The following is a 27,626-nucleotide window of genomic DNA, read 5'->3' on the forward strand; positions in this document are numbered from 1 at the left end:
TAAAAGTCTTTTTTAGCATAAATGATTTGATCCCATACTATTTTATACAAAAAAATATAATTGTATGAAGTACGTTCAGTAATAAAGGAGTAAAAATTCCATTAAAAAATTTTTTTCTTATGACAAAAATATTTTCCTCTTTTAAATGAATATTTCGATAGTACAAATTTCTAGGCTAATAATATTTGTAAAAATAAAAAAAAAAGTTATATAAGATAAAGTCCAACTGCTTTAAGTCATTATTTAAAAATTTTTAAACCTAACCCAATTCTTGACTGTCATAATCTACACAAAAATTTTTAACTAATCAAGCTACAATAGGAATTTTTATTTATGTTAATAACAATATATACCAAAAAACTAAAAAAACAATAATCTGCAATAAAATATAATTAACATTTAATTAAAGACAACTTAATCATCTATAAACCATAGCAATATAGACACTCGATATCCGAATCCATGTGGATCGTGATAATCACGATCCACTAGATCGGGCATATGCACATCCACAGATTCGGTAGAATCTGGCGCCAAGTTCCATTCAAATCCGTTGTAAACGGAGCGCCAGACTACCGAGTATGTTTACCATAAGCAGAACGATATTTTCAGGTTGCAAAATTTTATTCATTCTACAGACCTTTTTTTTCTTCAATGATACTCTATAATAATACGTTATATGTTATATTATCAATATTAATTAATAATGGTCTTTGAAAATAATAAATTCTATTTAAAATTAATTAAATTCACTGGCACAAACTATAGCGACCCAGATTTTTAGATCCTGACTTTTTTCTTATGGAGAAAGTGACATGCCACAGACTAAATAATTCGAGAATCCATGGTAATCCTTCTATAGATAGGAAACTACAGTTAGAAAAAAATATTTCACAGCTTGCACCTACACCCGCCAGGGTGCGCTGGAATTATTTCTGCATAAACTGTAGCTTCAAGAGGATAGTTTGTTATAAAAAATTCAGCCAACGCGAGATTTAAGTTGATACCAATTGTCAATTTTTATTATAATTACAAAAAATACTAAAATCCGAACAAAAACAGTTTCACTGTAAAAAATCGCGCCAAGTCCACGTTCATAAGACTTTTAAGAAAAAAAAATTTTTTTTTCTTTACAAAAAGATATAAAATCAAAATATTAAAAAATCCAAGTAACCGATACCCTAGTAGAAATGAAATCAAGTTTTTAGCCAGTAACTGGCCAGTTTTACTAGACTTAAACCAGTAACTGGCCAGTGTAATATCCAGTTTCTGTCTAGTAACTGGCCAGTTTTACTAGAGATCTAACAAAACATTATGGCGGCTTTAGTGAAACTGTCAGTTTCGAATTCTGAGGTTATTAGGCGTTATTAAAATTGTCAAATAAATTCAAAATAATGTTTAATAAACGATATGATATAAAAAAGTTTCATTTATGTGTACATTATAAAATAGATAACATCATTAGACTGATAGACTAATAATAAATCTAACAATAGAATAAGAAAATAATTATTTTGAATTGGAGATTTGTTTTTAATGCCCACAGTCGCAATTTATATATTGTGTCATTTCTTTTCACTGCATCCATTTTGAAATATATACTGGAAATTATTTACACGTTAATAAACACTAATTTTGATTGATTTATACTGTTTTTTAATAATAATAATTACAATAATGGTGCGTACAGGTTAACAAAAAAAATAAACAAACATACACACACTAGTAAAGATACACTGTCGGTGTAACTAATGTTTATGACTTAGTTGTAGGTGGCGCGATTTCAAGTTTTTACTCGATATCACTGGCCAGTTACTGGTTTATGTCCAGTGAAAACTCGATTATTTCTACTAGGGTATGATTGTATATAATTTTCGGAAATTAAAAAACATTTTGTTGTAAATTTAAAAATTAAAGAAATAATTTTGGAACGTACTTGGAGTGCGTCATTGTGTATGTCAAATTTTTTTTCAGTCTTAGTAGATAGATTTTACGAATTTTATAAAAAGTAAAATATTTTGCAACCACGCACACTAAATACGTTCCAAAATTATTTCTTTAATTTTTAAATTTACAACAAAATGTTTTTTAATTTCCGAAAATTATGTACAATCATATCGGTTACTTGGATTTTTTAATATTTTGATTTTATATCTTTTTGTAAGGAAAAAAAAATTTTTTTTTCTTAAAAGTCTTATGAACGTGGACTTGGCGCGATTTTTTACAGTGAAACTGTTTTTGTTCGGATCTAAAGTATAGTCATACGAGGATCGTGATCATCACTATACTGTATCGTGAAAATAGCAATACTTTTTTCTCCGTGTATGAAGTAATATCCAGCGAGGAGCGAAACCCTCAGTGAATCATTAATCATTATCATTACTATTATTATATAGTTGTTGTAGATTTATAGGATTTATTTCCGTATGTTAATAAAAGCCCGTACAATCAATTTTGTGTAGGAGAAGTGTGTATTGTATCATACGCCTGTATGGTATTCTTCAAAGCTTTTCGCTATAAATTCACTATCGCAAAATCGTAAAACAGCGTGCTGGGTGCACATGTTTATTTGACCAATTAAATACTTCGATCTGAATTGGTGCGTATATTAATTACTCCGATACTTGAAAGTCCCATTTGGCCAATTCGACGATGCAGTCTGTATATATGTGAGTGTGTGTATAGTATCAGGATGTCATAATTTTGATACATCCGGTTTTGAAAGTGTGCCGTGAATGAAAAAGGAGAATGACGGCTCACGTTGTATACGGCTGCTATTTCAATTACATGCTGCTATGCGGAATTCTCTCGGTATGTGTAATATAATGTATGTACATTTTACATTTTACACACATCAATTGATAAAATATATGTAGGTGCGTAAGCGCATTATATATATATATATATATATATATATATATATATATATATATATATATATATATATATATATATATATATATATATATATATATATATGAAAGATAAAATAACACCGAGCCCGCAGAAATTTCTATCAATGTTTATTATTATAGCACAGCAAGTCTGCCTAAAGATTCACAAGAATTGATAATTTTTCCATTTTCACGTAATCCAATTGAAAGTTTTTATTCAACCCAGTATATAAAGCTATATCCTTCTTCATTGTAGCGTTAAAATTTTATGTCCATACATATACAGGAAGTAATATTTATTTTAGCTTTTCCACTGGGATAAATACTACCCAAAATAAAATTAATAAAAAATAAATAAACACGCAAAATAACCCAATCCAAATGACTTTTTATCATTTGTGGTTACTGATCAGTGCAATCGACATTTGGTTAAAGAAAAAAAATTTGTGGTATATTGGAAAATATCCTACAGGAGTATCAAATAAATTGGAAAATAAAATTATTACCATTCCCATTTAGTTTCGAGCTAAATGTATTTATATTTATTTATTCAGTCAGGATTTGTTAAATTTTTACATTTCGAATTTTCCTTTGAAGTTAAAAAATAATAGTTTAAAAAATACGCTTTAACAGCCGAGACCAGTGATTGCAGTTTCAATCGGCTTAGCGAAACGAATGGAAATTTTGAAAAAACGTTTTTATAGATAATAGATAATTTAATAAACTAATTCACCACAAAGCATTTTTTTTCAAAAATTTCATTCGTTTCGTGAAACCAATAGAAACTGCAATTGCTTTGCTGTTGGGAGTGCGACAGAGATAGTTCCGTTGAACTCCGTGAGAGCAAAGCGAGAAAAAAATGGTCTCGCCTGTTAATAAAAAACTAAATTAAAAAGTAAAAAATAATTTTTAAATTTGAAAATAAGAATAGAGTGATTAATAAAAAATTAATTTTATTGAAAATAAGATATTGGGCACTTTTGATTTTTTCTATACTTCACACGGAAAAAAGTAAACTGTAAAAAAGAATAGTCGATTTATAATAAGTAATGATCAATTGAAAAAAATTACCATTTCAAACAGTAAAATCCTGATTTTAACAATCACTTTATAATATTTATCATTTAAATGCTACAATTTATTATTTACATGGAAGAAAATACTATTTCAAACAGTAATATTCGCTATGTGAAAGTCCAAAATGTTTAAGTATATTATTATTATTATTATGAGTTTTACTTGTATACCGATTTATGGTTTTTACAAGGCTAATTGTCTCAGCATCTCCGCATGTAGTCTCTTTTTTAACTCTTTATTATCAATATATGCTCCGCTCTATATTATCAACACAATCTTTCAACTCTTTTATTATCAACATATTCTCCACTCTTTTTATAATCAACAACATGTTCTCCACTTTTTATAATCAACATATAATTTCGCACATAACTTTATTTTTCTCAATGCGGCTGTGGACCGACTTGTGCTTTCTGTACTGTATTCACCCTATTCCTCACCCCTTTCTATCGGTGTTGGAATAGTGGCGATGGGGAAACCACAGAGAAAACCCATGCCAGTACAGTTCGGCTACCGGAGCGATCTCCGACGGTTGGTGTTGGAACTATTCGAACAACCGTCGGGGCTCGAACCCTCGCCTCACGACATGATGCACGAACGAACTAACGGGATAATGACTTAGTCCGCTCGGCCATCATGACGCTTTAATGTTTAAGTATAATAATTAAGAATTTTGACTTTGATATTTATCATTTCGTACCTAAAAAATGATTGCATGATATGTAGAAAATATAAACTACAGTTACTAAATTTTCTATACAAGCAACGTCAATATTTACAAAGTAAAATGGTAAATTTTAAACGCAACGCTAAAAATCAAACTATAATTATTGATTTGCTTGGACTGGTAAAATATATATTTTAAGAGTAGAATTTTTACTGTTTCAAATGGTAAATTCTTCGAGTGTGAAACCTTCCCCTTTTCCTCATAGTATAGACTATATATTAAAACGGCAATTTTTACTGTTTGAAACTGTAATTTTTGAAGATGAGAGAGTCGTTATTTACTATAGTGACAGCTACTAATCACATTTTCGATATTAAATTATAAATTGTGGCTTTTACACTTTATACATTAAGTTTTGTAATATTTACATTTGTGCCACTCCGATGTCCGCTGTACTGTTTGAAACTATAAAAATTAACCGGAATCCGAGTGAATTTTACAGTTTACTTTTTTCCGTGCAAAAACTTATATTAAAATATATTTTTGTTCCGAAAAATTTTAACATATTGTTATTCCATGAATTATTGAAGTCACCTTAAGACAGAGCTTATTGATTTCTTCCATAATTCCAATGAAGACCTTTTTTTTCGAATACTAAAAAATTTTTTTTCATATAAATCATCCAAATTTATTGATATGTAATATTTGAGCTTTGGTAAAAAAAATTTGATAAATAATGTATGAGTTGATAATTTGAGATGAATTTTAAAGAAGTGTAAACAAAAATTGGTTTGAACAAAAGCTGGAATAATTTAATTGATCTGTCATGTTGGCAATCAATCATATTTACATATCGATGATTTTTTATTCATACCTCGGTAAATACTCGAATGAATATTTGCTCAGTGAAATATGTGTAGGGATGAGAGAGAGAATTTGCGTGCATTTTATATTAGTGAGTTGGACAAAAACGAGGGTAAAAACAATAATTTTAATCAATGTATGGCGTTATTTAACCCGAATTGGGGCAACCGAATAACATGTATACGCGTCTATGCATATATAGGTGTCAATGTTTGGAGGGGATCCAAATAACGCGAAATGCGTGGGAGTACTCTCGTTTATTCCAGTGGCGCGTTCAAAAACCGTAGATTTACTCATTTCTTTATATTAGTATATTATATAGTATAATAAAGTAACAATATATTATTCAATCGGTATTATACGATGTCATAATATACATAGAGGTATTATCACCGAGATTACTGTTTATTGATTTGTAATATAATTTTATGGCTTACTCATACATAAATTTGCTGTGAAAATCATTCTGGATGGAATTGTTAGAGAATAATATCCATAAAAAATTCAATTTAAAATTTTACTGACTGTTATAGCAAGAAAAAAAAACTTAGCATTAAAAATTTAATGTTTATTGAATGATAAGAGATAAAATCAGATTTTTTGATGTGAAAACTATCAAGGGATTGTTCAATTCACGTCGACTCGTCATTAGCATTAGCATAGATATTAGCATTAATGCATTAATCGCGTAAACGCAGTTATAAATTTATGGGGAGTTTAGCAAATTAAATCAATTGTTTGCAAATGAATATAGCGTTGGGATAAATAAATGATATCGATGATTTTGAAATTAAGATTTATTGTATTGTTTATATGTTAGACTCATGGAAAAGTATATAATTGTATTTATGAATGAATATAAATAGTATTCAAAGTATTGAATCTGCGATAGAGTTAAGGATAGTCAAAAATTTTGATGAATTTTTACGTAAAAATTTTGGTTATTTTTAGGTAAGAATTTAGATGAGATAATTATATTAATTTTAATGAATTTTTTGGAGTGATATAAATAGATAAAATTAATATTACCATAAATTGTCAATAAATATTTGTATGAAATTAATTTAACAGATATTTGATAATTTTAAGAAGTTTTGTAACAAATAAATTATGGCAAAAAAAATTGACGTGTAAAAATTAAGAAAAATTAAAGATGTAATTTTTTAAAAATAATTTTTCGGAACAAATTTAAGTAAATATTTACAAGTGGGGTCAACCATTTTAATTTTCATTTTTTTTAACGAAATTTCTATTTGATTTTATTGATATATTTTTTTTTTGAAAAATACATAAAAAAAATGAACAATTAAAAAAAAAAGTTGGTTACTACAATGTTAACAAATTTTCAAAAAAATTTATAAATTTTTTAGAAAATTGAGATATTAAAATTTTTTTTTAAATTGTTCGTTTTTTTATTTACTTTTCAAAAAAATGTATCAAAAAAAGATAAAATATAAATTTTATCCAAAAACATGAGAGCCAAAATTATTTCCAACTTTCAAAGATGATTTTTTAATTGAAATATTAATTTTTTAATATTTTTGATGTCACCACCATAAACCCGCCGTAAAAACAAAGAAGTTAAAAAAAAATTATGATGATCTATCATTTTTTATGGCCAAAAATAGGTTTGACTTCACTTGTAAATAATTACCAAAATTTTTTATTCGCAAATAAATTAAAATTTCTATTCAATTATTTTTGCACTAGTTGGACAGATTTTTGAATTAGTTGATACGTTTCTAAAAATGATTTATTTTTATTATTAGGTAGATTTCTATAGAAATATAACTATTGTAGCCGGTCTCATGTTGTAATTTTAGGAAAATTTTATCATAATATGTTTTATTTTATCGAGTAATATCGAAAAATGGCATTGGCTCAAAAGTTTATATATGTATTTATGTATATATATATATATATATATATATATATATATATATATATATATATATATATATATATATATATATATATATATATATATATATATATATATGTGATATAACGCGCCATGTCAGCAGGATTGCGCCCACAGTTCTCAACCGATCTTTATGAAATTTTGTGGGCTTATTCTGTGGATCAATACCAAGATCAAGTTCAAAGATGAGCAAAATCGGCCGGTTAGTTTACGAGTTGTGGGTGTTTGAAAATTTTTTCATTTTCAAAAATTTTGAATTTTGTATTTTTTATGAAAATAATCTTCCAGATGTAAAAATAGATAAAATCTATCAAATTTATCTTAAATTTCATTTAATAACCTTCAATTTAAACTATTATTTGTCTAGTTTTGATGATTTTTTTAATTAATTCCGTGAATTTGAAAATTTTCAAAAATTTTTCAATGAACGTATTTCAGCCCTTTTTCTTTAAATAATTTTTAAGCCATAAAAGATAGCTTGAATTTATCAACTTTATGTCAAAATTCACATAATTATCTTCGATTTGAGCTATTATTCGTTACCTTTTGATACTTTTTCCAATTTATTTCGGAGTTTGGAAAATTAAAAAAAAATCAAAAATAAATTAATTTTTAGCTATTATCATCAAATGACTTTCGTCTGTTACAAATCCTATTTTTTAGGAAGATGTCTTTGAATATCTATTGGTTGTAGTCGGTCTCATATCATTATTTGCAAAAATATAATAAAAAATAAATTTTAGGACATTTTTGCCTTTTAATAACGTGTTTTTTTTTCAATATTCAAACAAGAAATCTACCTATCCATGTCGGGTATGGCCGAATGGCGTTTTTTATATTTTTAATTTACCGCATTCATAGAAGCTGTTAGGCTGGTTCCGCAAGAGAGTAAAACATTGGCTGTATCTCGAATTTTATTGCGGCATAAAGTGGTTGCTTCTATCTATAGCCTGGTTGAAGGTGAAATTGGCGGATAAGTTATAGTTAAGAAGAAGGAGATGACGACGAAAAATAAAATTACTAAGCTTCTGTAAGAGCAAGAGAGTTCGATATTAAGCGTAAAAGCAACCGAAGGGAGCCAGTGTAAAAAGGATAAGTAAAATAAAAGTAGGTAAGTAACGTAGAAAATAGTAAAGAGAAAATGCTCGGAAAGCTCCTACCCAGCTAACAGCTAACAGCCTCGCTACTACAACTACTACGACAAGCTCGTTTCCAACGACGGTATTCCACTTGATTTCCCACGTCGTGAATCAGCCGCTGGAGGCTCGGATAATGGCCGCGAATTATCTCTCTCAAGCTTCATGAGTACGTCGCGTGTTTTACGGCAACCAAATCATTTTTAATATTATAAAAAATAAAAAAAAGAGACGTTATAATTTTTACTAAAAGATCACTCATGTGAGGATAAAAGGATCTAGGCAAATCTTAACTTGATCCATATTCTCATGCGCCAAACGATTTATCACGGATTTTATTTTATTAAAATTTTATGTTATCGAGATTCTTCAATAAAATTATTTATGCTTCTTAGGATGGATTTGTGCGGTTATGAAATTTTAAGTCGGCTTTATGAATATTTGAATAAGTTGGCAAAAAATTATTTTTAGCCTTGAAGTACAAATTGAAGATCATAGTAACATTTTTTTTCAATATCTGCTTGAGGCGCTTTACTAATTTTTGGACCGATAATAAATAAAAATTTATTAAATTAAAAAAAAAATATCATTCCATCGCAAATGAATCAGTAAAATAATTTTTAAAAGAAAAAAGCTCTAGATATTTAAAAATTTTCAAAAAATAAAAAAAAAAGGCAATTATTTTGAACTTCAAATAATTTTTTATTATTTTGACTGCCTTAAATTTCTGTCAAATTTTTTTTTTATCAAATTGAAAATAGCTTTTCCTGAAATTCGTCAAAAAAATCTCAACTCTCACTAATATTCGTAATTTTTTACAATTAGCCCATTTTTTTTTTAATCATTGAGATCACTGTAAATTTTGATAATATTAAGAAAGTTATTTCAAAATAATATCCCAAAATTGATTTTTTCAAATTTGTGAAGCCAACGAAAAAAGTGGAAAAAAATTATTGAGACTGGACAAATAATAGCTTAATTCTTTTTTTTTAAATAATCATTTTTCAATTTTTTATGACTAAAAGTAGATGGAGTTTTGTTTCTTCATAGTTACCAAAGTATTTATGTAAATTGTAAATAAAAAAAACATAATTACTGGTGATACATCTCTTTTTACAATTATTAACAGTATCATTCAGAAAAAAAATTCACTCGAATCAAGTACATAATTTTAAAGAAATTTATTCACTGACAGAAAGATTTATTTGTATTAAATAATATTTGTTCATAGTTAACAAATCATTTATTAGAGACCACTTTTGAGTATTAAATAAATATTTCTTAGTATTTAAAATGATTTGTTTGTATTTAATAAATCTGATATTCATTGATTAAATATTAATAAATCTTTTAAATACTAAGAAATATTTGTTAAGGACTAAAAAATGGCTTCTAATAAATGATTTGTTAAATATTAACAAATATTTTTAACTATAGACAAAACCTTCTATCGGTGTAGAAGGATTTCTTAGTATTCAAGAAGATTTCTTTGTATTTAAGAAATCATTTCTTAGTATTTAAAAAATATTTCTTAGTATTTAAGAAATATTTCTTAAATACTAAGAAATACTATAAATACTAAGAAATCTTTCTTAAATACTAAAAAATATTTTTTAAATGCTAAGAAATGATGTTTAAGAAATGATTTCTTAAATACAAAGAAATCTGCTTAAATGCTAAGAAATCCTTTTATCAGTGTTCTCTTGATTTGAGTAAAAAAATTCTTAAACTACTAAATTTTTCTTGGTTTAAGTAAATTTTACTTAGTACATGAATTTTTCGTCTTAATTCAAGACAGTGAAACTTTTCAAAATTATTTTCTTGGTTCAAGAATTTTTCTTTTGAATCAAGTTAATTTCTTTTCTGTATAAAAACGGAAAGTTTCACGAACGGCCTGCAATATATACCATTTTTGTAATTTTTTAAATTGTCCTAAACCAATTATGTTAACAAAGTATCTTCAAATTAATAAATATCTGATAAATTGGTATCTTCTACTTTTGTTAATCAAATGTTTATTATTTTATGTACTCACGATTGTATTTACTCTTCTTAATTTTATTTACTATGTATTGAAATTGCCATTTGGCTTGAGCCTTGGCATTAATTAATAAACCAAATTCTAAATTCTAAATCGATAATAAAATGCACACCTAAATGACTTCATTGGTGTCCAACTCCATAAACCCTCTCTGTTTTCACAGTAAATTCTATCTATCGCTGTTTTTCATTCACAAAAAAATTTTCTTTCAACCCTTGGTCTACATTTTATGCCCATCTGTCATTCAATACACACCTACCCACACGTCCCTGAAAATATATATATTTTAGTAGATTATAGGATAAAATATTAGAGGATAAAAATTTGTAAATGTGTCAAGAGGTTTCGTGTATATAAATTGAGTGTTCAATGGGAATGGCACGTTTTGTACGTGCAATCCTGTTGATTTTCAAAGAATGAAAGATGACCGGGAAACCGGGAATGTCGAGAGACTCGTACAGATATCAAAGTGTTGGTATATATCGGTGTGAATTTGAATCCATGTGAGGGTATTGGTGTGAGTGAGTCACGACTAGACGCGGACGTTGTGATCTATGACGGTTGATAATGAAAGCTGCACTGGCGGCAGCGACGACGCTGATGCTTGTACTGGTACTCGTACTCCTGTACTGCATCACATCGCGTCTGACGGAATGATATGGCCAAACTACTGCTAACTGCTGGTGCTGCTGCCGCCTCTGTCCTTGTTCCTCCCGCATGTTCCATGTAAACTATCGCTTCCGCGGTGATTGTTGTCATATGTTACTAGCTACTACACCACAGCCTTGTCTCGCTGTATTTATAAATATATATATGAATATGCGTGTAAAGTAGCTGGTACACGAGTATGTGCAATAACGACAAAACGGTGTAGCAGGGTGTAACATGAAATTATCTTTGCAATGGAGATTCGGGAGACGGGATCGCGCTGATAAGCTTCCAACGATTGTCGTTCATTTTACCGGATAGGCGGTTGCTACCTGTTATTTTGTATTTACGCTATGTACGGCTTGTCTGAAACGCTTGTCGGTTTAGATAGCACTCTGTTTTGTGGGATATGCTCCCGTGGAAATTATGGGACTTAGCCAACGAGTATTGGAGAGGGTTTGGGATCTTTTTTTTTTTTTTTTTGATTTCCACGATCGTATTTTTGATCATTTTTGCTCAATACTGTTCTTAATATGTAACTATTGAATTTTTTAATAGTTATCTACATTATTAAGAGAATAAGAAAAATTTTGTGTCCGGGATAGTAATATGATAAAATCGGTTTTTTTAGTGAAAGTGTAATTGCAAAGGTCTTGACTTGAATTTGTGCCTTTTTAAGGTTTCATATCATTCTCACCGATAGTCAATTTATTATGATAAGTATTTAGGCTGCATTTGAAAGTTCTCTATCTCTAGATACATAATTGAGAAATGACCTTGTATCGCGTGAACTATTGACATTTTTAAAGATATAAGCTCATCCTGATGTTGTACTCATCAAGACCTTTCATTTGAGTACCCACATCAATTTTTCATATATTTATTAAAGATTATTATTTAAAATTATTATTTTAAAGATATAAGCTCATCCTGATGTTGTACTCATCAAGACCTTTCATTTGACTACCCACATCAATTTTTCATATATTTTATATATTTATATATGAAAAATATATCAAAATGCATGTAGGTATTTAACCCTTCAGCACTCTCGCAAAACGATTTACTATCATTACTCGCGCGATGAGAAAAACTCTCACGCCTTATGTGGAAGCGCACGCATGCTTATAGTCCCTTTAATTTAAAAAATCTTAAATAAAATAAATTTCTTAAAACAAAAAAAAATTGACTTATTTAAAAATAATATTTAATAATAATACATCCAAACACAAATGCACTCTTACGGGAACCTCCGAACTGTACCGATCAGACCCGATTTTTTAAATTCTGACCCCCCTACTTTACTATTGCGATGAGAAAATATCTCACAGAGTTAATAAAATTTATTTTATTTTTTTATAGTATAGAACAATTAAAATAATAATATTGCAATCTGAAATAATATTAATTTTTTGACAGATAGAAAAAAAATCACATAGTCATTCCATTTGAAATTTGAAAGAAAATTTGAGTTATTGATGAGCGTGAGAGAAAATCTCATAGCGAGAGTGCTGAAGGGTTAAATGAAAGCTCTTAATGAGTATAACATCGGGATGAGCTTATATCTTTAAAAATGTCAATAGTTAAGAAAGTACAGTGTAATTTAACATAATTAAGAAACGACTTTGTATCTTGTGAATTACTGACATTTTTAAAGATATAAGCTCATCCCGATGTTACACTTATCAAGACCTTTCATTTAAGTACCCACATCAATTTTTCATATATTTATATATTTTATATATATGAATATATGAAAAATATATCAAAATGCATGTGGGTATTCAAATGAAAGCTCTTGATGAGTGTAACATCGGGATGAGCTTATATCTTTCAAAACGTAAATATTTACGAAAGTACAGTGCAATTTAACAAAAGACATTATTTAATCAAGCAAAATTTTATTTGTTTATAGTTCACAAGTCACGGCAGTCACATAGTGACTGCAAGGTTGCTAGTAAGGTATAAATAACTTTATTACAAGATTCTGGCTTGGTTAATTTTTCATGGATTTTTTCAAAGTTGCCCTTTATTCTCAGTAGCTTTCCATCGTTAATACTTAACATATAGTCGAACAGATACTAGCATTCACCAGCTAACTAGTGTTCAAGTTCGATGGTTGCCCATCGACCTAACTATCCGAAGACGAATTGTCTCAAATTGTTAGTGAAGATGGAAATTTCCATCCACTTGAAATTAGATTTATACTAGCATGAAAATGACCGAATAGGTGATAACGGGTTAGAAGAATTATAATAAAATCACGGTTGATAAAATTAATAAAAGTTTATTACAAGACTTTACTTTCATCAGAAAATTTTTTACAGTTATAAAATAATTCGCAGAATTTTGAATTCAAAGAGATGGTCGTATATAATAAGGCTATTTTTTAAATATTTTTTTAAGCTAGTCTGAATTTTTGTAAAGAATTTTTAATCACAATATTTAAGCTGAAGTAATTTTTTTTTTTATAAAAATAAATAATTACACTGATAAAAAATTTATTTATTGCAAAAAAATAATTTTTACGAGTTGAAGAATTTAATTAAAATTTTTTCTGTTAATTTAAAATAACTTTTTTATCCGTGTAATCTTTCGCTTCTATAAAAAATATTTTTCTTATAACTTAATAATTTTTTAATGATGATGAATTTTTTTATCGCTACTTTTTATTACAAAAAGACTATAAAATACAACTTAGACACTTTATTTTAATTTACCAAGACTTTAACTGCAAATTTAGCACATCAAGTTTCAATAGTAAGTAAAAAACTGAATTAATGAATAATTAAAAAAAATTAAAACCATTAATACAAAGATCGAAGTACTTTACCTTGAATTCAAGGAGTTTTGCACTAAAATAGTTTTAGAAATTCAGCTATAAAGGATTAATGGAAAAGTTCCGAGGGATAAAAAGTTATTTGCATGTGATACTTACATTTATATTATATATATAGTATAGCGATCAAAAACTTATAACGGCTTGACGGTGAGTAACAAAAAAAGTTAGCGCATAAGATTTTTATAAGTCGATGAGTACTAAATGACGGATTTTAAAAGTAATCGAAAAGTTAGATTAAAAGGAACATGAAATAAAGAGGCAATGTAGAGTAAAAATTTGTGGAAGTCTTTGACGCATTTAATACCCGGTAGTCAATGCCAACGATCTCATTAACGTTAAAGTTTTAATCTCAATTCCAACTCAAGAAATCGATTTTTACCAGACGATTATTATTTTTTTTTTATTTTCCTTTTTATGTCCGCGAATGTTTTATGATCAATAAAAATTTACTTTCTTACCGATTTAATTTAAAATATTTTACGAGTAAATAAAATTAAGCTGAGCAATGTAATAACTTTTAATTAATAATTAAAATCTACCTTAGTGTCATCTGAAGAACCCGGAGCTGATGGTCAAGTGGACCAGCCAGATATTGAAGACCGCTCTGGAGACCCCGCTCCCGTGTACGGCTGCTGGAAGTTCACCTGGAACAATTTTTCGTTTCGATAAGTTTCTTCATCGGATCGTCCAATTCAATTTTATTGTTTTGGTCTACATTTCAGGGGCCCAATAAACATAAAGGATAAAATGAGAGTATAAGTCTGAGAAGAATGGTACACTGATAGCAAAAATATAAAAAGGCAGATGATTACATCTACAGATCCGTGAAAAGATAGTATCGCGTGGATATTCTAAAGCCATATCTCGACGCCCGGTCAATTTGGTAAATTGCGCGCGACGAGAAAAACATCCGCTCGGATGGTTACAATACCGGGAATATTTATTTGTCTGGTGGAAAGTTTCATCTCTATACTCATATTCATCGGACTTATTATTCCATTCAATGGCATCTGTTATCTGTTATTATTATTAAAGTATCTATGGATTGAGAAAACGAGTCTCGGAAATTTATTATGTTAAATAGTAACGATAATCGATGCTGTGACGAGCTAGTTTTGTAATTTAATTTAAAGTAATCACTTTTATAGGGAAAATGGTTTTATTATTACTTTTATTACTATTTTATCTCAGGATTTTAATTTTTTAATTAATAAAGGAGCTGATTATGTTATTAGACCCCCATGAAAAAAAAATATATGTCGAAATACATAAAAATTATATTTTAAATATATAAAAAATCTATAAAAAATATATAGTTAATATATTTTTGATAACTAACTTTTGGCCGATTTTCATATATATTTTATATATTTAAAATATATTTTTTTTATATTTTTAGCTACCCGAGTAAAAATGAAATTATTATTTTTTACGGAAAAATAATAAATTTCGTTCGACCGCCGCACCACCGCTGCACGACCGCCATTTGGCGGACTATTACGCCGCACGCTAAAAATTTACTCCCCCTAGCATCGCCGCACTACCGCTGCACCACCGCCGCACCAATGCTAAATCATACCTACAATTTCACAAAAAAGGGTATCATAATTAATTTATCACGCAATAATTAATTAATAAATAATGCGACTAGAAATCTTTATGTAAGACCTATTGATCAACCTCCTTTTAATCGAATGCCTAATATTAAAAAAATTTTTTAAATCAGGCCAAAGCACCGCGAAATTATTGATTTTTTTAGTCGTATTGTTGATGTAGATTTTTAATTTCGTCCTCGGGTTGCACAGAAGCGGTACGCCTATTGAAATACTCTGAAAGAATTTTAAAAATTGAACTGTGATGGGATTCGAACCTGGATCGTCTGCATGGAAGTCTCGAACATTGCCAACTGCACTGCAAGCCATACTTAACTTAAAAAATTTAGTTAAGCTATTTGAATGATCAACGAATATATTATTTCAATGTATATACCATCAAACAGCGGTATGGTTCGGCGGTGGTGCAGCGGTGGTGCGGTGGTCGAACAAAATTTATTATTTTTTCGTAAAAATTAAAAATTTTATTTTTACCCGGACGCGTCACAGCTGTGGTGCGGCGGTGGTGCAGCGGTGGTGCGGCGAATAGAAATTTATTTACTTGTCACGGCGCTGGTGCGGCGGTAGTGCGGCGAATAGATAAATTCTTTACTTATCACGGCGGTGGTGCGGCGGTGATACGGCACTTATAAAATAACCAAAATTGTCACGGCTGTAGTGCAGCGGTGGTGCGGCGCTTAAAAAGCCGTGCAGCGGTGTTGCGGCGGTGGTGCGGCGGAATTCTGTTTTTACTCGGGTATGTATTTTTTTTTATGTATTTTAAGATATATCTTGAATATATCTAAAATATATTTAAAATATATATGAAAATCGGCCAAAAGTTAGTTATTAAAAATATATTTACTATACATATTTTTTATATTTTTATAGATTTTTAATATATTTTTCTTATATTTTTTTTTCATGGGAGGATGTTATGTTGGCGTTAATAGACGTTTAATAATTTTTCTTAATAAATAAATAATTTTTTTCAATAAAAGAAAAAAAGTTTTACGTTAATTTTCAGATTAAAAATTTTTGGAACTGCACTTGAAAATTTTATTTAATTACACGAAAAAAAAGTGAATTAAAAATTTTTTTTTTAATTTCATAAAAATTCATTGAATAATTTTTTATGTGTAGAATATGTTTGTTTGGGTTAACCAAATTAATTACGGTGATAAAAAAAAATAAACAATTCAAGCGCAAAAATTTTTAATTAAAAAAATAATTTTGAAAAATTAGATCTTGAGTCAAGCAAAAAAATTCTTATAAATTTTTTTATTGGTGTTTATAGATTATGTAAAAGAAAAAAAATTATTGAACTTGTCTGAAAATTTATTTTTTATTAAAATTTTTCCTACTTTTTGCATCATTTATAAAAAATGCAGTGTCATATATTCAGTTCGAAATCACGCGCATTTATACAGAACGTGTAAAGAAAAGGGCGAATATATCTCTGTTTGATATTTTCAAATATCACTGGCAGATGAACAATAAGCCGGAGCCATCGTTCTCGTCACTTTCGAAGTGAACAAGAATGAAAAAATGTATCTTTATTACTCTACAATATTTTATAACCTAAACAATCAAATTACTTTTTATTTCGATAAACTTTAGAGATAGAATACGCTATTCAAATATTTGTTGATAAAATTCCGGGGTACATGTGTAATCCGAAATTTGCGTATCACCATTTTATATTTGTCCTACAATTCAATTCGGTTAAATAAAAACAAAAATAACGAAATAACGTTTCACGGGAAATATTTTTCGTGAAAAGGATTCGGGTTCTGGAAAAGTATTCCAGCGAGGATTGTTACGATGACTGTTTCAAAAATAAAAAGGAATATCAATGTGTTCAACGGGCCTTTAAATTTGTAAACTCATCGTACAATTATTGTTATTATTATTCAATATTATATTCCGCTTTTAACCAAGTTTTTGTAAATTTGAAAGACATTTATACTTTTTATTAATAAATTATACTTGAATAGTTTTAAAGAGAAGCGAAAAAAGCTTTTTGACTTATGTAATAAACTCTAAAATTCTAATTCGGCTTCCATAAAAAAAAATAATTCTTCATTTTGGAAATAAATTTCATTATCAAACCAATTTCAATATCGTATAAATATATACAGAGTGTCCCAGAAGTAACGGACGCCATTGTAGCATCTGATAAACAAAATAATTCTGAGACGAAAAGTCCTTAGCCATTTTTTAATCAGACGCATAGATAATTAATTATTAATTAAAATAACGTCCTTTTATGCGTTAGAGAGAGAGCACTAGTGTCAAGTCAAGTGCGTTCCAACGAAGACGCTTGCACGTGTGAATGTGTAAGTAAATATGTGTGACTACGTTAGCTATAGAAACCAGTTAGTCATACAGTTAGTTGTGTCTTTGTTTGGCACATACTTTACTGGACACTGGCGCTCTCTCTCTAACAAATAAAGAGACGTTATTTTTAATTAATAATTAATTATCTATACGGTTAATTGAAAAATGGCTAAGGACTTTTCGTCTCAGAATTATTTTCATCAGATGCTACAATGGCGTCCGTGACTTGGGACACCCTGTATATATATATATATATATATATATATATATATATATATATATATATATATCTATATATATATTTTCTGACTCAGCGCGACAAACTGAGTCAGAAAATGGCTAAATTTTTTAAAAGTGGCGCCATGAGGACAGCTGCAATAGTTAGATTTTTATAAAATCTACTAAAAATGATAAATTCCAATTCATAAATATATTTCTTAAAATTTATACGCAGATAAGATAAAATTTAATAAAATATCAATAGCATACCACGCAAGAAATATTTCGAACAAGGTATTAGAAAGGAACTGAGACAAGTAAAACTTCTATGCTTTCGGGGTAAATGAAACATTCCAGAGTACGGGACTCTCGGAGCTGGTGTACTGTAAGCTACGTGAGATCGAGTGGAATTCGTCAATCTGGCACGATCACCTCATCAATACCATTCTAGCAGATCTCATTCCTCGGCTGTACGTTAACACCAAAAAAATCAGAGGCTTTTACAGTCCGGGTGGTTATCCTGCTGGATCGCCAGCCCATATGCCATTCCACGGGCTGCTATATATAATCGGTATCTTATATCTTATACCTTATACCTTATACGTGGCGCCCGTATAGTATCTTATTTCTTTTGGTCTTTTTTTTAAAAACCTAGACATTCGTTTCACGTTCCCGTCAGCTTTCGAGCACACGGCTTCTCGAGGTTAGAGTTCCAAGCCAGCGTTTCTTTTAAAGCATTTTTCAATGGAATACCACTAGCGAGCTTTTACACAGAGCCTTTTTTCTACCTTGTCTACTCTATAAACCTCCAAGCTGAACTGTACACCACCACTACGGTTAACTATTAGTATTTTACTAGCCACTGTATTTTCATCGCGCTTGAGCTTACTATAACCGATCTGAGGCAAAACGTGCCCGGTGTAAATTTCACGATCTTCACACTTCAACGGGCTGATTTATAGCCACTGCACGAGTTAAATTACAACATGTTCATTTATCCACATCACTTATTTTACAGCACGTTTATGTTTATGGAATAAAGTCGAGTAAATAAAGTAAATTAAGTGCTCGAGGAAAAATTACTTTTAGTTGAGCTGTTCATGAAAATATTTAACATTTTTCTAGTTAATAACTTTGAGTGTTTAGTGTTTAGTTATAAATCTTAAGTTATTTTTTTTTAACATTTATAAACGTTAGTTTATTTTATTAATGGATTGTTGAGAAATTTAATTTTGTAGGAAATTTTAACCGTAATAATAATAATGTATTAAATGTTTGGTAAACCCAAATGTACATGCCTTAAGCGCTTATATTATTGTTATGCAAATTCATCAAAGTAGTTTAATTATGATAAAAATAAAAATAAGACTTCACCTTTGATGTTTGTTTGAATTTTCCAACCAATGGGATTAATTTTGCGAGTTAAATGCCATCATTAATTTAATAGAGACAGTTTATTGCAAATAACAGAAATGCGTGCGCACATGGTCTCTATAAAAATTCTATTTACATACAAATATAACCTGTATGATAGAATACGAATCAAATAAACAAAAATCAGGTCAATTAATTGTAGGAGAGTGTGGTGTTATTAACGTCATACTAATATAGAAAATTTTTTTTTAATTAAATTTTTTTATTAAGGAGGTTTGAACGAATCTAATGTAAAAAATAATTTCCAACTTTGAGCTTTGAAATTAAGTATACGAATAAATAAATACGTAATTTATCTAATCCCAAAATTTAAAAAAGATTCACCGTTTAGTTTCTTAGATATTAAATTTTAAAAATCACATATTTTATCTCCTTATACACGGGTTCTTATGGCGGACAAACTTTTGTCGAGACTTTAATTATTTTTTTCAATATTAACCTTCCAACTTTAACGGATAAAAAACTATACACAAGAAACTTGGATTATTGCAAAATATAAAAACAATTTAATAATAATACATTACCGATATAATTTTTGAAATATTTAAAGTCAAATTTTATGTTTGTAACTCGTTTATCGTCAGCCATTTATTCGAATAAAGATTTGACAACATCGCGTCAACAGCTGAGAAAAAAGAAAAAGATAGAAATATAGTTACAGAGAGAGAAATGTTTAACTCATACACTCATCCACGTCTCAGTTATGGGTATAATCAAGCGCGCTATTGCCAAATTTGTTTATTTATTCCGGCAAGTAATAAATACCAAAGTCATTTTATTCCTTTATTTTATTAAATAAGTAAAAATCATCAATTATTAAATTGTTTAAATTATTTTAAATTAAAATATAGAATTTTGACGAATATTAGGAAAACTAAAATTAAAAAAAACTTTTTTTTGACTCATTAATTACGCTCGAACTTCCTTAATCCACTCTTGAATGTATGAAATTTGTTCATTACTATTTTTTCCGTGTTTCAGTAAGCATTTTTTCACTTTTTAACTAGAGATAATTAATTTAAGAAGAAATTAAGTGCTAAAATAAACGAGTTTTCATTTTTAGGCGATATTAAAACACACCTACGCACTTCGCATTTGAGGCATGCAACAAGAAGATTGGAAATGGGCATAAAAAAAAATGATTATTTACTCTTACTAAAAAAATTAAAATGTCTTTTTTTAACCGACAGATTTTTTTTAACATAACAATTTAAAGATGTGAAATATAGCGAAATATTTTAGCTTAAAAAATTTTAATATAAAAAAAAAATTGGTAATATAATGATTCAATTTTGCCAACGTTAAAATTTTAATAATTTTTATAAAATAGTTTGTACAATATCAGAAAAGAATTCTAAATATTTCAAGAATTTATTCAAAAATTTTATACACTTCTCAATTTGAAAACAAATTATTGACAAAACCATAAATTTCAACAATTTTCGTTTTAATATCTTTAATTAACAAATCATTGTATTAGTTTTAATTTCAATGTTAATGATCTTCCGATTTTATGTCATTAAAGTCTAGAGCAGTAAATTTTATGACAATAGAAAGATACATTCGATATATTAGTTAATTGGTAGGAGATTTCGCTGTATAAGAAATGCACTTTGGTGTCGGATTGTTAACTGCTGTTGGTTTGCAGGAACCAGAACAGCATTCGTTATTACTTCTACACTGTAAATTTACAAATATATAAGAGATTATTTTCTATGAAAAATTTTAAAAAACTAATTATAAAACTGTACATTATTATTTAATATTTCTATCATTGAATCAAAACCATACGTACACGATAAAAGAGTGAAAGACAGTTTTTTTGTGTTTTTTTTATCGACGCCTCTTCAAAAATATATTTTTTGGTAACTGTAGTATTATCAATTTTTGGAATACTCGAGCAGATATTAGGCATCCCATTTTTATTTTGAGTACAAAAATTTGAACAACATTGACTGTCTCTTGCACACTATAAATAATTATTTCAAATTATCATCATTAGACTCTGAATTAAATGCAAGAATGCGTTAAAAAATTATTAGAATAATTGTAAAAAATATTGATTAATTTTAATATTTGCGAGTTTATTTTTAATTGAATTTATTAACATACTCACATAATGAGAATCTGGTGAACACAAAGGTTTAATAATGCTTCCCAATATTCCAGTCAATACAAACATTTGAATGCAAACCAACATTAATTTATTCATCTTATTATTTGTATTTTTAAATTAGTATAAAATTAAAAATCAATAGTGGACGTGAGTATTCTTGACAAGACCGCAACTATCTAACATTTTCTTTAAAAAACTTTTCTAACAACCTGATAACAACGATTATAATTAAAAAATACTTCAGCTGAATGACTGATAGCGAGTTCATTAATCGTCTTTATGATCATAAATAAAAGTAATGAAAATTAACTTGAGTAAAAATAAAATTAAAAAAAAAAAATCTGAAAAACCGATGCTAGAAAAATATAACATTGTAGATACTATACACTAAAAAATCGGAATGTAAAAAATAAAAATGCCATTCGGCCTCACCCGAAATGGAAGGTAGATTTCATGTGATATGAGATTTTCTTGATTCATGTTATTTAATTTGTTGAATAAAAAATGTTTATGTAATTTTTAAATTTTCAATCCGCAATAACTTTTAAACGAGTTAACCGATTATCTTGTAGTTAACAACAGTCGATGCAGTTTTTTTGAATTCTATGATGAATTTCAAACCGTGAATTGATCAGATAAAAAATTTCGGAATTGTATAAAAAACGCTTTTTTCGATTTTTTTCGTCAACGATATCTCACAAACGAATCAAGCGATTTTGACCGGTCTGGCGGCGATCGACGTAGTTTTTTGATGTTAAGAGCTGATTAGTTTTTGAAATCGGTCGGTAAAGCTGTTTAAAAGTCATTCTAAAAAAACGACATTTGAAAAAAAGTTTTCATTATTTTCAAATTTTTGAATGGCCCATAAAATTAATAAAAATCTTCATAAAGTATAAGTGTTATAGGTCAAATTGAAGGTAATATAATCAGCTTCACCATAAAATTTGCAGAAATGAGCTCTTCTCTGTCAGTCAAAAGTTATTCACGGTTAAAGTTACAAAACTTGAAATTTACAAAATTTTGAAAATTTTAAATGGCCAGTTCTTCGAACTCGACCTCAGTAATTACCCAAAGAATATGTGTACCAAGTTTCATCAAGATCGGTTGAAAACTTTTCGAGATATCCTGATGACAAGGCTGGTTATATATATATATATATATATATATATATATATATATATATATATATATATATATATATATATATAGCCATATCAAAGCAAATTTTAAGGGAGTTGGGAAAGAACGGATAGGGGAAAGGGGGGGACCTACTCAGTGGGAATTTTTTCGTAATTGAAAAAATAATCAGACAGCCCAGACTGGGAATCGAACCCAGATCTTTCGGTTACGCGCCAAGGGCTCTACCAGTTAAGCTATCCGAGACAAGTACTGACTACTTTATTCAGTCACGTATATAAGACCCACCGAGCAAACAACACCACCGTCCATCTTACGGTAAAGAGCCATATCAAAGCAAATTTTAAGGGAGTTGGGAAAGAACGGATAGGGGAAAGGGGGGGACCTACGAGCTCAAAAGGCTAATGGCAGTTTGATAGAACACTATTTTTTGAATTTTCAAACCGCAGTAACTTTTGAATGAATGAACCGATTTTCTCGCAGTTTACGGCATTCAACGCAGTTTTTTGAGTTCTTTGAAAAATCTTTAAACGTAAACTGCTCAGACTAAAAATTTCATAGAAATTATGAAAAAAACATTTTTTCCAATTTTTTTCGACAACAATATCTCACGAACAAATCAACCGATTTTGACCGGACTGGTGGCAATCAACGTGGTTTTTTGAGGTTAAGAGCTGATTAGTTTTTGAAATTGATCGGTTCAGCCGTTTAAAAGATATTCCAAAAAAACGAATTTTTGGAAATTTTATTTTTGAGATTTCTCAAAATTGATCGACTCAAATTCTGTAAATTACTATCAGAATTCTAGGGGCAATGGAATTCTTCGGAACGCTGCTTATTTCGATCGAATAGGATGATCCGTTCAAAAGTTATGAGAGATTTACATACACACACACACACACACACACACACACACACACACACACACACACACACACACACATACACACATACATACATACATACATACATACATACAACATACAGACACGGTGACATTACCGCGGAAATAGTCAGGAAAGCTTCCTAGGACCTCAAAACGTCGAGATCTGATGAAAACTCGATTTTCGAAAAACTGGGTGAAAACAATAACTTCCCGATTTTTGAAAATTTTCAATTTTCTTAGCGGGAAGTTAATAAAAAAAAAAATGATATTTGTCTAAAATCAATATGGAAAATAAGTATAATTTATTTTGAAAAATAATGATGATAAACAATTATACGAATACTTGTACGGAATAATATTTTTTCTTTGTCGTGCATAAGGATTGTTTTATTAGGAACTTGAAATTTTGTTTCCCCTCAAATATATAAGCATGAGTAAAGTGTATTTATTTTCCCCCAACTATTTTTGTTCAATTTAAAATCCATTTATAATTTCTCTCCCTTTGTTTTCTCACCACTCAAGTATCGCTGTTATATAATCATTAATCTAATAATTTGGCATAATTTTTATTGAACTGGAGGTCATGTCAATTATTCAAGCTAACTTTTCGCTTCCTGAATTCATATAATTTCAGAGACATTTTTCTAAAGCCAATAGATCAATAACTGTAATAAAGTTTAATAAATTTATACACTGAGATTTGGAGGGCAAATCGAAGCAGTATGTCGGTCAATGCATGGAATTAGTACCGCGGGCATGGACCTTCCCAGACGCATACTAGTTCACTGGGGTATTGGTCCATACAGAGTTGGACTTGCGGTGTTTGTTGGTCTGCCTCATACGCCCGAGCATTCCAGTTTGTCTATTTTCCAAGGTTCGGCTCAGTTACAATAAATTTGTCAAGTCACCGGTGTGCAGTAAAAAATTTTAAATCTCTTTCGAGAGCCAATACAAGATAAACAACATTTGCCAGTTTTATCGGCAATTTTTGATAGAATTTTTTTTACAATAATTTATTTGATAGAAATCTAAAAGTGGGTAACCCTACGAGCTATTTTTCTAAATTTTTATTTTCGAGCTCAAATCGCTCGAATGTTTACCAATCAGTTGACTGGTTCAGAATCACATCGTTTAGAAATTTTTTAACTGCAATATATTTTTAATTTGTCGCTTGATTTTGATTGTTATTGACGATAATCGGCGCAATTTTTAATATAAGAGAATGTAAAGAAAAAATTGTTTTTATAATTTTGTACGCTTTAAGCGCGTAGGTATATTCTACTATCGTCGTAAAAAGCAGATTTTCAATTTCGTCACAGTAAATAGTATCTAAAAATCTATACTTATAAATGGAGAGCCGATTTTTTTGTCCGGTTATACTGCGAAAACTACGGAACTGATCGGAATAATACTAATTCCATAAGATGCAGCGTGTTTCGGAGAAGGTTTTAGTATATGATATGTTGGTGATTACTTATCTGGAGCCTATATTTTTTTGACTTAGAAATAATAAATTTTTATTGTAACTAAATTTATTCTATTCGATTGTCATTTGTTTAAAATAAATTTTTTAATTCTATTGGTTATGTTTATATACTAAGCAGATTTCTTCACTTATGAAACCTGCAATTTCTTTAACTGAAACTTTCAATGCTCATTAAAAATTTTTTTTTTTCATATCAATTATTATTAATTTTTGTAAGAAAGACACGGGAATGTTATAATGATTGCACATTGAAAGTAACAATGAATATTACCTAGATTAATTACATGGATAAAAGGTGCATGTCAATTCGACAGAATTTGGAATCTGTGCAAGTCAAAACAATACTCTAATTAAATTTCAAGTCTAGATCTAAAAATTCAATTCTATAAAGCGCCCAGCGGAGCGAGCGAGTAACAGCTAGTTATAATATATACATAACCGAAATAAAAATCACACTGATTGATAGAAAAATGATTGTTAGATCGACTAAAATTATTTTTAAATCGTCAACTTTCTTTTTTTTTTGAAAATGTGTTTAAATTGTGTTATTTAATGTGAATTTTTACGTTCTTGCTTTTTGTTGCACATTATAACTTTCGAAAAATTACTTTTTTGTTTTATTTTCTTATTAATCTCTTCTTTGGTCTTTTACAAATAATGTTATTGCAAATAATGCATCTTAATACCGTTTTGTGTAGATATAACTCAGTACAATAATAGAACCTCCAATTGCGCATATCGAATATCGTGAAAGTTCCAAAATAAAGTAAAAAAACTAAGAATTTATCAGAAGCAATTTTCATGAGGATAACTGATAAGATTAATCCAATTAGGATTGAATTTAGATGGATAAACAGATATATAACCATGTTTTACAGCATATCTACATAAATTATCTGCACGGTCCATTTCTCAAGAAGTGGATCTATAATTTGATCTGGTATAAACTCACTACATAGAAAGAGATGAGGATGAGGATCATGTGATGTGTCGGTAAATTTAGGGAAGAAGATAACGAGTCGAGTAATCTGGAAAAAATAAGGTTAAGACTTTTGTCCAGAGATTGGCTAATTGGGTGAGTAGTATAACAAAGTAATTGGAAATTTTGAGGCAGCCGGTTTGCCCGAAACGTTTGCGTGACTTGATTAGTTTTGTAGGTAGTTACTAATACTTGGTACAAGGGAGCTGTATAGTTAATGTACACCCTACAGAGGATTCGGAGCCACTGAACCTGGAGCTGGAGCTGAAGCTGGAGCTACATGCTATTCTAATTGCTCCAACCTCCCATCAGTTCTCGAGCGTCTAGGTCTTTTGCCGGTGTATCTGCTCTGACCGGGTGGATCCTGCCGGTGGATATAGAATGAGAAATTACGGGATCACGTCTTGTACGTACGTTTACGTCTAGTCCTCCAGCTTCCAACTACTACTACTACGACACTCGTGTCCGAGTTAATTATTCGCTATAACTGGGTTGAGGTACAGCCAGAAAGCACTTTGGTATGACGGCGAAGAACCGCTTCAAATTGCAAGTGGCCTTAAAGTGTTTTATTGGTTTACTGCACTTAATTGACTCGTTGAGAGACTCTGAGTTCAGATTTTGAGGTTTTTTTGGTTTACTTCATGAGACTACGTCGCTTGGAAATATTTAACTTTGGATCCTATTAAAAATTATTGAATATATTAACAAAAATCATTTTACTATTCGAAAGAATCTTTACATTATTAATTTCTCGAGTTTAAGTTTTGATATTTAGTATACGGGTAAATAAATACTTTATTGAATTTGATAATTAATTTTCCTCCACTTCGTACGGAAAGCGTCAATTTTCCTCCCGCGGCGCTAAACGAAAATGCCGCTTTCCGCCTCCGTCGAGGAGGAAAATAGTATTCTCACTACGGGCAGAAAATAAAAAAGCCTCAGATCATATGTTTGTCGACCTCGGCTTCGCCTCGGTCAACAATTACATTTAATCTGAGACATTTCTTATTTTCCTGTCCTAGATGAGAAATGTACTATTTATAATTATTAGAAGAATTGGGAGTACAGAGGAAATTAAAACTTTTTTTGAATCATTAGTAATCTCTTTAAGAGGCACACCTAATGTGAAATTTTTAAAAAATCAATTTTTTTTTTGTTTTATATTTCGATAGGTTATACCTTTAAAAATAACATACTAAAATTTATAATCGATATCTTAAATAATTTTCGAGTTACAGCCATTTATAGAGGAGCCGCTCGGCAGTTAGAATAGGATCATTCTATCTTTAAGGTAGTTGTTGCGTGATAAGCATTGCAACAGAAAATTATGAAATTTTTTTTATTGAA

The 27,626-nt window shown here is 29.2% G+C and overlaps 1 protein-coding gene across 2 annotated transcripts in view; it reads right to left on the minus strand.

Annotated features, from left to right (window-relative positions):
- Window positions 1-27,626, minus strand: part of LOC123260215 — a 195,097-nt gene that overhangs the window by 6,121 nt on the left and 161,350 nt on the right. The window contains exon 8 of one of the 2 annotated variants that reach the window (XM_044721231.1): window positions 14,630-14,734. In XM_044721231.1, coding sequence (XP_044577166.1) covers window positions 14,637-14,734 — 98 coding nt within the window. In that variant the 3' untranslated portion in view covers window positions 14,630-14,636. Of the gene's footprint in view, window positions 1-14,627; window positions 14,735-27,626 lie in introns of those variants that run through there. The other variant, XM_044721232.1, reaches the window with a different exon arrangement.

The sequence above is a fragment of the Cotesia glomerata genome, linkage group LG2 (genome assembly GCF_020080835.1).
Source record: "Cotesia glomerata isolate CgM1 linkage group LG2, MPM_Cglom_v2.3, whole genome shotgun sequence".
Classification (NCBI taxonomy): domain Eukaryota; kingdom Metazoa; phylum Arthropoda; class Insecta; order Hymenoptera; family Braconidae; genus Cotesia; species Cotesia glomerata.